Below are 15295 nucleotides of genomic sequence, written 5' to 3'. Positions count from 1 at the left end.
GGTGCTAATTATATTTTAAAGAACAGCCCTATCTTCAAGATAAATTTTCCCACAAATGCCTGTTTGTTATGTTGTCATATACCTTTTTATCAAAAACATTGAAGTTTTTTCATTCCGTCACATTCACACAGCAAAAATGAGTCGCATAAGTGGTGCATTTGGTTTAAATCTATAATTCACAAGACATCCAAAATAGACTATTATGGTTTTAATTCATTGATGGTATGTGTTACTCATATTGCCTTCAATAGTGGAATGGTGAATCTCTGCTACTAATTATGAAACACTTCCAAAATTATACTCTGTATTGCCCATTTTCTGTGTCCATAATGAATGAACCAAAACCAATGTGCTTACAAAGTTTCATTGTTTTGATTGCTGTTTCACATCCAGGGAGATTAAGTTTCTTGTGTTATTATTTCAGTGAATTGGATGACTATTATCATGGGGCTAATTGCTTTCTTTTCAGGTAACAATGTATTGGTTGCAATTTCTGTTAGAGATTTTTGAAATATTTTTTGTTTCATTTCCACTTTGGATCTTCACTGATTTGATCTAGTGAAGTACCACAGTGCTGAGATATTGAACTTGTAATTAGGAGGATAGCAGTTCATATGTCTGAGCAGCCATGTACATTTAATTTTTCCATGATTGAGGTTCTCCATTACTAGTGGCTACATAGTTGATGGGTCATTATACCTTGTTCTCTGTTCCTTTCCTTCTTCCACTGATTCAACGGACTGCTTATGACTATTTCTTGTTGTTGGATATTCTTTATACACAGTTAATACTCTGAATGCTCTTCCATACCTGAATATGTAGTGAGACAGTTATTCTGTGTGAAGTTGGCATGTTTTTAGTATAGTGTGCTGCTTTTGCTACAATACATGAAATGCATTTCTTACAGCTAACGAAAAGTTTGATAAATGAATTTGTGACTTATATTAAGAGCTATGAGACGCATGTTGTGCAGTTCACTGTCAATGATCTTGGACGATGTGGGCCAGTAAGCAAGGCCTATAATGCAACAGTAGTGGCGACATGTGATGAAATCCTTAAACCATTTGTGAGTAGAAATTGCCTCTTAATTAATTACTGTGTTTTTTAGTAAGAATTAATATTTCATTTTCTAAGACATAAAGACATCTTATTGAGTACAGTTTTCATCAAAATAACTCTTAAACAAACACTATTAATTTTTTTTCTGGCACTTTTTTTTTTTTTTTTGTTGCAAAGAATGGGTTCTGGGCAAGCATTGGATGGTGCCTACTGCTGTTCATTCCAGCCATTGTAATCAGTTTGAAGCTGACTGGTCTATATCATAAGTTGGATCCATATCAAGGACCTCTTGCAGAATCGTAAGTGTTACATTCATAATATTAAAAATCTGATATCATTGATACATGTGCACTTTACATTGTAATGTGCTTCAAGAATCTTGCAAGTGTCTCACCATGAGAATGGCTGAAGGGTTTTCAGTCAAAATATTGGCACAGGAATTCATAATATCCTGGGTGCCCTCCCGAAATGTCATGGAAACCTGAAAATCAGTTGTATTTCCAGGTTCGAAAGATTAGTTTCATACACATTATAAATACTAATTTGTTACATTGGAATAATTTGCTTTCAGAGTAATTGTCCCCAACCTTGGGTGAACTAGCACACCATTTTTGTAGAGAACTGTTGTCTGAGAATGATTTTTTTTTTTTTCAATCAAAATCATTGCAAGACATGTGTCTTGTTGTTGTGGAGTTATTCTTTGCCCTTCTGCAAATTCCACATCTAGCTTTTTTCTTAATTGGTTGCTCTTTGTGTGTGCACCTCTTGAACTTTGTAACAACACAAATACATGCTAAAATCATCTGGTAATCTTGATATCACAGATCTTTTGATAAGACATTGTTTCACGAGTTGAAAAGAAAGGTTCTTTTGAAAAACTCAACATGCATTGATAACAGCTACGTTCAACAGTGTGTACCATATAGCCAGCGCCCATCTTCTTATCATTCATATTACTGAATATTTATTGCACATTTGGTCAACAGCATCAACCCTGCACTTTGCCTCACTAAAATCGTAGTGTAATATGAGGTATTTTAGTAACCTCATCTACTGTTCCTTCATTGTGCCTTTTAGAAATGACTATAACAGATTTGTTGCATTTAGCTTCATACAGTACCCTAGTAAAGGATTTCTGGTATCTTAAAACTCCTGTGAACTGATTTCTGTGTTCTTATTGGGCAGTAACTCAAGTGAAATTTCTTTTTTATCCTTTCTTAGAGTGCTGCACAAGTGATTTTGTTTTGCAGCAGACAGAGCATGAGCAGATAGCTAGTACACCAGGTATCTATTGTCACAGTGTCATTTGTGCTTTTTATTGGTTCGTTAGTCTACACATAATATCAGGTGGCTTATTAGAAACACAAAATTGTCCTTCTGATGGTTTGGTCCAATACACTTACAATAAACCAGATTAGAATGACTTAGCATTGTGCAGAGCAAATATTTTGATGCCATATTTAGCTGGTGTTTTGAGGATGTATTTTATGAAGCCACAGAACTTCTGAATGCTGCTAATTTCTTGTCAGTAGTAACAAATTCTCCAAGATTGTAACTATTCACACAATTTCTCATAGCTGCGCATAGGAATATGAAGCTTTCTTTTCCTGTGTTTGGGTTGATGTGTAGATGGACGACATTTAATATTGAAATTGTTTATGGAAATGAAGGTACAAATGGGTCATTTGATACATATGCTACAAATTTTCCTTTATCATCCCATTATGATATTACAGGGTGTATACGACCTGGGACAACCGGGAGATCCGGGAAAAACCCGGGAATTTTTTAGAATTCCGGGAATTTTTCATTGTTTTTGTTTTCAGTTAAATTTTTGTAATTTTGACTGGTAAGAACCGATACTCTAACAAAGGATATTACTGTATCCTGCTACTACAGAATAATACTGCAGCAATAAAACACGAACGAGAGAAAAAGCGAAAATAAAACTTAAATTGCAAAGGAAATGTGCAATATACAGCAACAAAACATAGTGCTCATACAAGCGTCTGCCAACAGCAAAATATGTCAAAGGCCTTAGGAAGACTATGCAATGCTTCGTAACAACAAATTGCCTCCGATGAGCGTGACATCACAATTGTTTAAATTAGGTTCAGTTTAGCAGTTACGAGCGGGATCATGCGCATGCGCAGTTGAGTAATACCTTCTCCCGCTTCTGGCTACAGAAATGTGGCTGTTGGCTGTATAAGCAGGCGCAGCAAGCAGCTAGATGATACCGGGAAAAATTTTACTGGAGTGCCCAAGCTGCCAGATTCAAGCATGCGAAGCAGGCCCAGATCTAGGGGGGGGGGGGGGGGGGTCAAATTCATATTTTTGAGGGGGGGAAACCTTGTTTCACAAAGCGACTAGCATCCAGCGCACGTTAGTCTATCAATTATTCATATGAAAATCATCCCTGTCGGTTTTTGAACATTATTGAACACATTGTAAGTTGATTTCTGAATGAATCGTAAGTTGATCTGTGAATGCGTGCATAGTTTACATGATGTCTCCGTCAGGGGAATCCTCGTCACATGTAGAAACAAACTTTTCTACAGACAAAAGGGGCTCTACGAGCTGAGCGGAGTTAATGCCGAACGGATGAATGCCAACCACTGTCTGATTGTGTGGTTGATTGAGTTTGCGAATGATGAGCGTTGTTATAATTACTAGCTAAATCCATAGATTCAGACTACAGGAGTCGAAATAAACAAATAACAGGTAAGAAGATTACGTATTACCTTCTTGGTGTATCCAAGAAAATGAAATTTTGACAGAAAAGTTTTGGCCAGATCGCTATACTAGTAAGGGCCAGTTGTACAGTCCCCGGCTAGCAGCTGCTTTAAGTTATATTCTGAAAGAAGTGTGGAAATCGAGTTGTACGAACGTGTAACAACGCCTACCCGGAGAATAACCGCAGGGAATTAAATCGGTGATTCTGGCAGAGTTAGTGAAGTTAACCTATGAATAAGCTTTGACATTGGCGGGAATAGTTATAGAATTAGTGATAACAAGACTGTTTGTTAGAACAAGGAAGGAGAAGAAACGGGGACATCTTACAGATTATGAAACAATATGACGATTCCAAGTTTGTATAAAAATTTCGTACTACTACTTCTCGATCTCATGCTTGAGAAACTGGAACGTATGAATGAAGTGTGAAACTATTTCCTAACGTAAAGCTTTTTGCTTGTAGTAGGCCTAATAAGCATTTGATATTGGTGCTTTGTGAATTATATTCTGTCGTTACAAAAAAGCCCGTTTGTGCCAAAACAGTCTTGTTTATTTGGTGTGTGTACAATTATTGTAGCATTAGAAAGGCCTATTTTGTTTTATCTAGCAGACCATGACAAAATAGATGTAATCAGATTGGGAAACCACACCAGTCTTGGGTCCTATTGTGTTAACAGCTTTTTCAGTATTAGACAATGACTTTTCGATTTTTCATGTAGCAAAAAGTTTGACGAACTTTGATAAGGTAATAGATTCTTTCGCAGAAAGGAAAGCACGCCATGTAAAACTAGCAATATTAGAGAGAATAAAATTCTAGGAGCTAAGGATTGAAGAAATGTGTATTGTCTTGCTTGTCTCATGTCTTTACTGGGTTTATGTATCCTATATTTAATTTTATGTCACACACAACAGCAAGTTGTTAAGTGATAGACAATAAAGAGTGCAAATTTTCTGAAGAGTTCTTTTTTTTTTTTTAAAAAAAAAGGGGGGGGGGACAGGATGTCAAAACAGCTGACTGTAAGCAGGAGGGGCACCACAGGACATTTTAATTTCCATTGTCCACAATATGCTTTGATGGTATCCATTACAAAATATACACGTTTCAATTCCACAGAGCGAAATACGGTGACATGCGATAGAAGAATGCTGTGTGAGGAGCCGAGGCACTGCACTTTGGCACACTTACGACCAAATAACATGTCTTACATTTCCTGCAATGCGTATGTTTCATGCATCAGACACTTCAGAAAGATGTGCGCTAAAAAATGAACATATTTTTGAAAATGAGATTTAAAAAAAATTTTTACGACTTAATCTCAAACGCTCGAGGGAGTGGCGGGGTATTGCCCCGGTTCGGAAATATCATAGATACGGAGCTGATGCGCAGGGCAGTCTGAGTTGTAGTGGGGAAGTGGATAGTCACCACGTGACCCGTATTTACATTTAGTGATTTTGCTGTTTCCTCTTCGTTTACTGCTCTCGCGTCAAATGAAAACAAAACAGATTTCTGTGGCCGGGAGCTATCAACTGAATTAAAATACATTCAAATAATTATGGGAGTCTAAAATGTGTTATTAGTTGCAGGTCTTATTTTATTTCCATCTTTCTGACAGTCAAGCATTATTTGCCTTGCAGAACAATGATGATATTTTTGTCGGCTTGCTAAAGAAATTTTCTTTTATTAACCTTTTCTGCTGAGCAGACAATATATTTGAAATGTTTTCAACTTCTAGCACTTATGGCATTATGCCATAGTAAAGAACCAAACGTGGTACTCCCAAGAAAATTTACAGCCCGAAAACCACATTGAGAAGCTTAATATCAGGTCGTGGCCTACTTCACTGGAAATCTGGACACACAAATGTGCACTTTTTAGTATGGATCAGAAATTCCGATGCTTTTGTTTCTTTTATGACATCATGTAAGATGTTCTAATGTTTTACACATCCTAACTTACGGTCTCCCTACGACATGGTAGCTGTGCAAGCGCGGTGATGCCTGTCATCTGGCGCTCTCTAGCAATTGCAGAAACGAACCTGTTTCTACCAGGTCACGGGAAAATATTCAGAATGGTGGTTTGAAAAGCGTTACCATCAAAGTAAATTTCCTTTTACCCAAGTTGAAATATGTGCGAGAATGTAAGATGAATTTCTTAAATCACAGAGTGTTTGACTGTCATTTAAAAATCAGCTCATTGATGATAAGCCATTTAGATGAATTTCGAGCCCAGAAGATCATACATTTATGTCGTTATTAAAAATTTCACTGGGACGTTTGTGTGATATATCTTAAATTGTAATAGGCGCATAAAAGACCAACATCATATGTGAAAGCGTAGCTTGTCTTGCAGCTTATTAATCTTATAGACCAATATTATATATGAAAGCTTTGCATTTCGTGTAGCGGCACTATGTATATTAATTTAAACCATTCACTTTTCCTGTTTGTGTCCTCGCGCTACTTAACAGTGATGTTGCTATTGGCTGACCACATCACGTGCTCTAAGCTCTGAATACCCGCTGTCATCGGCTGGCGAGATCACGTGCCGTGAGCTGTCACTGGCAATCTCAATTTCAATGCTTCGGAAAGTAACATGCGGTGTTTGGTGGAATTCGAATTTATGCTTTCATAATACAAAAATATGTGGCACATCAAAGATTTTTCCAAAATGTGATTTTTTCCCCTGTGTTTCGCTTTCTAAAGTGCTGGGAAATTCTACACCAGTGTATAAAACCATAATCATTCAAAGGACTGATAAGTTATACAGTTCCGAGAGAAAGTATACTGTCAGTTAATAGGGAAAAAGTATGTTTTCACTCGGGACAAAGGGTACTTTTAACTGGGAAATCCAGGAGAAATCCAGGAATTTTTTTTCCTTGTCCACATATACACCTTGTATTAGTGATGAGTTTGTTATCCTTGACCAATTTCTAACTAAAAGTGGATTGGTATAATCCAGTACTTTCATCTATTTGGCTCACATCCTTAACCTAACACCAAATAACAAAAATAACTCATTAAAATTTGTTATAGGCAATGCATCACTTTTAGTTAGGTACAACAAAGCAGTCTTACATCTATGACACCTGTGTAATCAGACACTGTTAATAGTACAGAACATAAACTCTGTATCACACCTAACACCATCCAAAAATTTTGCTTCTTTAACTTTATATAACAGTGAACATGTGATTTAGTACTGGCAGCTCTCCAAAACGGTATTCATTAACACTCTAGAAATCCCAAACAGTATTGGCACAGTGTACTTTGCCACCAATGGATTCACTTATCTACTCTGTTTCATATTTCATATCTATAGTTACTTTATCATCAAATCTATACACCAGAGAAGCAATAAAAATATCTTGTAATTCATCCAGGATCCCAAAACAATCATTCTTGTTCCATCATTTGACCAAAAGTGCATTGGATTTGTGTGGTTTCCACCTTTGAAGTGAATCAAATAAAGAATGCCTAATACTGCACAAATTTCATTTCTAACTGTCAACATAACTTCCCTATCTATGGAGCGGTTTCCTTCTTACCTTTTTTCTGTGAATGTATACATTTATAAAATGAACAGTTACATCTATCATATCAACACTTATGATTTTATGGAACGATTCAGTTTCCTCTACAATACCTCATGCTACCATATCAGGACTGGGAAAGATCTTGATAACATTTTGTGCTGGTACATGAGTTGTCTTTCTATATTCATCCATTTTGTTTGTTTGTCCCCATCAATAAATATATTGTATTCAATATCAATGGAAGGTAATGTTTCATCATATTTAATTTCAAAATCACTATCATGATAACAAAGTAAAATTACTTCATGCTCTCAGTCAGAAAACAGATAGTCAGTATCTCTGCAGTCTTCTTCTGCAAGCAGCTCTAAAAGAGTCTGCCCTAATTCCTCACCTGTCAAGTATCTTTTGGTCCTAAAACTAGAGTTACAAACTACTGTTAGCAGCTAAGGAAATATAACAATAGTGGTCTGTGAAATATACTGCTTTTTTAGCACACCACTTTGTGTAAATGTACAAGAGATAATGTTGACAATTTTAAATGGTATTTACATGACCAGGTGCCACTGCTGCAGTTACAGGAATAACTTGTTATTGCACTTGTCATGCTGATGCTGCATTCACTCTGACACAACTAAACGTAAGCCAAACAGTGACTAGAAAGGTATCAACAATTAGATTTCTATAAGGCTTGGCAGTTTTCTTGTAGAAGGCAAGGGTGGTTCCAGCGTATAAAGTACACTGTTGTGCCTGCACTAGGTTTAACTCATATACATCAATAATATCAACTTTCATTGTGAGTGATGGCAAGAGCTTGAAAGATTGTGTGAACACTGTTTTCTTTTAGTATGTGTTTCTATGCACTATGTATTGGTCGGCCATTGGTGACTGGTTGCCATTCCCTTATTTTACATATTTTCCATCCAGGAATTTTCATTACTGTTATAACAGCAACTCAAGTATTTCAGATGCTTTAAGTAAATATTGCCTTCTTTTAATTTCCATCTACTATGCACACACCTTGACAATGTGATTATTTTGCTCTTTAATAGAGGATAATTAGTTTTCTGTACAGGCTAATGAATTGACAATTGTGTGGATTTGTCATGAAATGGCTGCAAGATAATTATCTGCTAAGTCTTCTTGCGTATAAAATTAATTATTGCTTCTCATTGAAATATAGTTTTTAAGCTCTGCAGCAGATTGTACCTTACCGTGAAGAAACTAGAATACAGAACACTGTAACAGTGAATAAATTTAGTGCAGACTGATGAAATTCAGTTTGGAACAATAGTTCCTTTCCTACAACACCTTTATATTTTGATCTTGCTCTTCACTTTCATCTTCCTTTCTATTTGTTCTGGGGATTAAGGAATTATTGAAAAAAAGTTTAGAACCAACCATTCATTTTATAAAAAGTTTAAAACTAGTTTGCCTATCAGTCACATTTGAATTATTATTTTGTCCTCAGTTGGTAAATGATGTTAGTCACACATCATATATTTTGTCTTTGTGTATCACAGTTAATATAATTCATTTTTGCTCAGTTGTTTTTAGAAGCACAATGATCATTGACATTTGTCATTGGAGCTTGTGATTAAATACTTTTTGATTGGCACCAGCAACCATACCCCTGATTCTTTAAATAATCAAACTCTAATGTATATCACTGGATGATTGTCTGAGTAATTGGCTCAACAGAAGTTATCCTGTGTAAAGACACATACACAATATCTATCTTGAATACTTATTATTTTAAACCTTTAATGTAAGATTGTATCTCACAATGAGTAGGTTATGTCATAATGTTAAATTTTTAAATTCGGTCAAAACTTATATGACACACACAAAATTAAATTTTTATTGCCTCTTCAAGCTATTAAATAGGTAACCTGCAACTGGGGATGGGTGACTATTTTAGTGTTTAGTAATATAGATGTCCAATGCAGTTTTGTTTACTGCTACTTAAGTGTTTTGTAGTCATCATATTCTTGAGTATTCATACCTTTTCATTCCATTTTTTTGTTGGGTCTTTGTTCTTGAAATGGAGATGTTTTATAGCTTCTGGAAGCTTTTGGTCATTGTGGAATATTAATAGTGACACAGTAATGGTGAGAAATTCTCCACAGTATTATTTTAAATAATTCATTGTTGGTATTTATTTAACTCTGAATGACTCTAGTAATACTCAACATAGAAATTTGGGAAATAGGAAACAGTGTACAAAAAAAGAGTTCTTATAAGGGATATTAAATACTTTATTTTTATTACTTTGTTTTGTTAGGGTTTTGCCTGGTTCTCACTAAGCAAGTCAGATTTTTTCCTTTATTAACTCCTCATTCATAGAATGATGTAGAATTATCGCCAGAATTATTCCAAGATTTTGTTTTAGAAAGTTTTCTAATGATTGTAGTTCTGCTTTTCTATTCAAAACTTTCATTATAAATGTATTTCAACTACTTTCCAACCATTGAAATAATATTGTAGAGTCTTAAAGGAAGAGGGGGGAAACCCACCTCTCGACATGTATTTGAATATTACCACTGTTATAATCCTAATTTACACACACACACCCGTAAGGTTAGGAGAGAGGTGGGGGGTATTTATTTATGTATTTATTTATTTATTCTTCGCAACTATAGCCTGTTATTGGAAAAACTGAAATAGGCCATACAATTCACATTTTCACATATCGTACTTATTTTCTTTCTTTTCTGTAGGCCAAATAAGCAAACTAACTGCCATTAGTACCTGTGTGGCACCATTCTATGCCAACCTTTAGTGATTCAGATTCGTTGATAACTTACCATTACCTGGACTAGTGGCAAGGACAGCCTTTGCTCTTTCCTCTATAAACTCTATACCTCTTCCCAAATCCACTTCACTTGGTCACCTTCAACTCACCCAGCCACCTGTGTAGATGTTGATCTTCACATCGTTGGTGACTCCATTAGTATGTCTGTCCATATCAAATTCCCCTGTGATTGACCTGGGTACAATACCTGTCCCATACAACCACCCACATCTGGTTACCGCAGTCCAGTCACAGGCATTTCCTACACATTAAAAGGTAGGGCCACGCATGAAAGAAGCCATATAATAAATCAGTTATATTGCAATTACTGTACAGAATTATTTGTGGGCATGACAAGTAACCAAATGTCTACTCGCATGAATGGCTACAGTCAAACTATTGCAAACCACAAACTTGACCATCTGGTTGCTGAATACGCTGCACACTACAACACAAATGACTTCAGCATTTGTTTCACTATGCAGGCCACTCTGATACACCTCTCCAGGTCAAGTTTCACTGAACTAATCAGATGAGAATTCTCTCTCCTGCATATCCTACATTCTCGCAATAACCCTGGCCCAGATCTCCACTAACCTGTTCCCATTGTCTTGCCTTATCTTTTCCCTTCCATCCTCTGTCCACACTACTCCTTCCCAATTGTGCACTGCCTTCTCCCACCAGTCATTATACAATTATGAGCACAAAGTTATTAATCCACAGCACATTGTAATATAAAAACTGCACTCCATGACAATATTAGTTGTACAAATGATACATACCAAGATATGAAAGCTGATGGAAAAAAATTTGAGGCACACACTGTCACTCATAAAAATCTACAATGATAAGACAGTAGTGCCAAGTGATTAACATCATCAGTACACAAGAGAAATAAGTGATGCTACCAAAATGAAAATTAATATTACACACACCAGATGGCATTCAAACCAGTGGCACTGCTTTATGCGCATGAACTTTTTTCCCAAATGTATCATAACTATTACCAAAGAAACCAAGGAAACTTATACAAAATACCAGTGGTGAGAAACCCACTTTCAGAGCATAAAATATGAATATGTTTTGTACAGAAAATAGAACAACATGAATTTCCTGCAACATAAATGAACACAGCCATATACTGCTTTCACATATGCACAGGGATGTTTTGAGGCTACCCGACTGAAGCAGCACACACATTCAAAGTTGATTAAAGTGAAAGGACATTATAGCAAAATGATGGACTTACAAACTAAATGAAATAATAATGACAAAAAGTACAATAAAAAATGCCAAGTAAAAGAGAGTAGGATGGACGTTTTATTAAAAAATAATATAATATGAGGGTCGTTCCAATTTTAATTTTAATTCATTAAAACTGCAGGAAATACATAAATCACAACAGCACAGCTAAATAGAGCAATATTTGACTGTCATTTTTCCACATAGTCACCACCATTCGTTACCCACTTTTGCCGATGATGAACTTGTGCCTGCATGCCACACTTGTCAAAATCAGTACCAGCTGAAGCTAACCACTTCATTACAGCTTTGACAACAGCATCAGAGTCTTGAAAAGTGTTCACCACATAGTCCATCTTTCAGAGGCCCATAGATATGGAAGTTAGAAGGCACTAAATCGGAACTGTATGGTGGAAGTGGTAAGACAGCCCAATAGAATTCTGCAGTAAGTTATGTGGTCACAAAACTGGTCTTGGACCTGGTGTTATCATGTTGCATGTCAAAGTTGTTCTTCTTCTCCAGCCTTACCCTGGAAATTTGGGCTTTCAGCTGAGCCAGTGTAATCTTGTAGCATGCTGAACTGACCATTTCTCCAGGCTCCAGGATACCCAAAAGAGCCACACCCTGCCTATCCCAGGAGATTGTGCACATCACTTTTCCTGCAGATGGGTGTGCCTTAAATTTATTCTTTGATGGAGAATTCGCATGTCGCCATTTCATGGACTGTCTTTTGGATTCCGGCTCGTAGCAGTGACACCACATCTCATCTTTGGTGATAGTGTTATTCAGAAAATTGTCACCTCCAGCTTCATATTGGTCCAGCAGGTCCTGACATATTTCCTTCAGATGAATTTTTTGTTCTTCTGTAAGCATCCGCGGGACCTATCTTGCACGGACTTTATGATAACGAGGATGTTCCAACATTGTTTCCAAAGAATTACAGCTTACATTCAGTTTTGTACACAATTCTCTGGTCTTAATCCGCCGATCAGAATGAATGAGTTGATCAAGATGCTCTTCACTGTGATGGGTGACAGCTGTGCAGGAAAGACTGGCTTGCCATGCACACTCTTTTCATCACCTTGAAAATGCCGTACTCATTGCCTCAAAATGCTCATGTTTGTCGTATCGTAACCATACACCCTTAGCAAGCGTTGATGTATTTCAGTCGGCAAAATTTCTTCAGCAGTGAAGAATTCAATCATGTGTCGCTGTTTTATACACGTGTTGTAATATAACTGGGAGAAGAATGATTTTGTGTGGTGAAGTTTGGGATGCATATCATTGCTTAACACAAGAAAACGGAATAACATGTCATATTAGGGATATCCTCCATCAAATAAATAATACGTATCTTGTGTAATCCAGGGTGATGCTTCTTAATGCTGCTGTAGGTTCATCTTGATGTTACTGTATTGACACTCAGGAATCATGCAATGGTAGAAATAAGTTGCAGGAATTTGTGTTCACGAGTTTTATTTCACATGCTAGATGTTCGGCGATGAACTACGTGTAAAACTGACTTTAACATCAAACTGAACTGCAACTGAGATATGGCGGCGTACAAATCGCCTCTATTTATATGATTTTAAACAATTACTGACTGTGTTACATATTAAATTTTTAGGTTTAACGATAATAACTTTTACATACATCTTCCCAAATTACATAGAAATTTACATGAAATGACACTAAATAATTTCATACAAAGACTACAAATTACATGTTTTATCATTACAAGAGTGTATTTAATTAATTTGCATTTATTATTTTACTTACTTAAAAGATAATGAACCTATCATTTTCAGATGATCAGAGGGATTAGTTTTATTGAATGAAAGGCCTAGATTCAATTAATTAAATTTTGTACGAGTACAACTTAACATTTCTATATAGTTGTAATAACAATTCCATTAACTAACTGCAATTAAAACATTAGTATGCTTAATTCTGACTGAAAAATAATCATGTCATATTTCTATTATGGATACAATTTGTTTCTTAGTCTGTAAACATAAAAATAACTGTCTTTCTATGTCTAGAAATATCGGAACTTTAACCATTAATTACTCCATAATTAAAATAGCAGTTCTATTCCTACCTTGTGCCTGAAATGTGTGTAATGTACAAATTGTGATGGTACATCAGCTTTTAACCCAACATGTTTCCTTCATTATGCATATTGGTGAGATCCAACGCAAACAATGTCAAAACAATAGCTTAAATTAATGCAAATTATTAATTTGCTGCAAAAGAAAATCTTCTGTGTATTCGAATCCAGATAACCAAAAAAGAAAAAAATCATAGCAGCATACTGATATTATACATATGCCCTCTCCAGGAGAGCCGGGATGAGATTGGCAAAAGGATATAGGATCCCAAAGAGTTGTGGGATTACTGTACCTCCAAAGGGGTCTGACTATCGCAGAGAGACAAAGCTCTTCTAAATCTCTGGCTAAAATGAAGGGAATATATACCCCGGCTTCTGAAACATGTCACTTCAAGGTCACTTCCCAAGCACTGTAAAGTTGGCAATATAACTGACAAACAAGTGAGAAACGCACTGGGTTTTTTGAACCAATAACAGGACCAAACAAACGCCGATTCCGGCATCGATGCTACCACATTGCTGGCTTCCATGTAAGCATTGTATGTTAGTGTGGGACCACCTGCTTTTATGTTGTGTTGTGTTGTGTTGTGTTGTGTAGTGTTACTATCTCTACTACAGCTTCTGTTTATTAAACAATGTTACCAAAAAAATGTCATTCACAAAGCGAGAATCCATTGTGTCGTGGAGTGCCATTAAATAGTTAGGCTTTGGAATTGCTACAGAGGACGCGTGAGTTATACGAGCAAGAAAAGCAATTTGTTTTTGTTCATTGGCATGCGTCAATTCCTGCCGATAAAGTTTTAGAGCGTACCTTGAAAACTCTAGGATTCAGTTAAAGAACAGGTATAAGGAAAAGGGTGCTACTTCAAGACTTAAAAGACACTGAAGTAAACAATGTGGAAGAAAGCCCCCGTGGGAAAAACAGTGTGTTTTATGTATTTGTGTGGGTGTATATATGACAAAAACTATAGAGAAAGTTCGAAATCATGACATCACAACTGAAAAACGGATCAAATGGTTATAGTAAGCAAAATTACATGAAGCTAAAATTTGGCATGAGACATCTCAAATCAAATTGAAAATATTCAAGGCATACATTTGCGACGGTCAGACTGACCTGAAAAACCCAAACTGCCGGGTGCTGACCAGTAAGAAAGTTCATGTTCAGTTAGTTCAAATGTCAAAGTCCAGTGAGGAATAAGTGTGCAAATATGTGAATCAATATGATATGTAACTTCAAGTTCCAGACAAAATGTTCAAGGGCCATGTTTGCAGTGCAGGAACCAACCTGAAAGTTATGACTTTCCATTCCAGGAAATAAATACTGAAGTGTTTTATCCAGGGCATAGAAACAGAAGATTATTAAATGGGGTTCTTGAGGCTGAAACAGGACTGTATGATGAGGTTTTGCTCACATTAAATGTCTAACAGACAACAGACAATGATTACAACTCATGTCAACTATGGGAGACTCTTCCCAAAACAATTATTCATATTCATACCGTGATAAAACGTAGTGAAAATGATTTTGTAGACAATGTTCAGTCACTATCTAAGTATTTCATATCACATTTTAATACGAATGGTTGTTTGAAAATAAATACATATGTTGGCACTTACATGATTCAATAAGAGAAACAATATAATTATTCAATAGTATCCTGAAAAAGCAGTTGAAGAAACACAATGACAGTACTCACATATATCACTGATTAAGTTATACATATAGAATTTTATGTAACAGAAATATGTTGGTCAGATGGTCATGTGCAGAAAATTGTAAATGATTAAGATGAGCGTCACAATACCACATAACAGTGTTGAGTA

The 15295-nt window shown here is 36.1% G+C and overlaps 1 protein-coding gene across 4 annotated transcripts in view; it reads left to right on the top strand.

Moving 5' to 3' along the window:
• Positions 1-15295, top strand: part of LOC126162595 (prominin-like protein) — a 510115-nt gene that overhangs the window by 394451 nt on the left and 100369 nt on the right. For all 4 annotated transcript variants that reach the window (XM_049919200.1, XM_049919201.1, XM_049919199.1 and 1 more), the window contains 2 exons: positions 908-1066; positions 1237-1358. In XM_049919200.1, the coding sequence (XP_049775157.1) occupies positions 908-1066; positions 1237-1358 (281 nt within the window). The remainder of the gene's footprint in view (positions 1-907; positions 1067-1236; positions 1359-15295) is intronic.

Source organism: Schistocerca cancellata, chromosome 2 (assembly GCF_023864275.1).
Source record: "Schistocerca cancellata isolate TAMUIC-IGC-003103 chromosome 2, iqSchCanc2.1, whole genome shotgun sequence".
Classification (NCBI taxonomy): Eukaryota; Metazoa; Arthropoda; class Insecta; order Orthoptera; family Acrididae; genus Schistocerca; species Schistocerca cancellata.
Note: the sequence above shows the minus strand (reverse complement) of the source record. Positions and strands in the feature narration are given on the sequence as shown.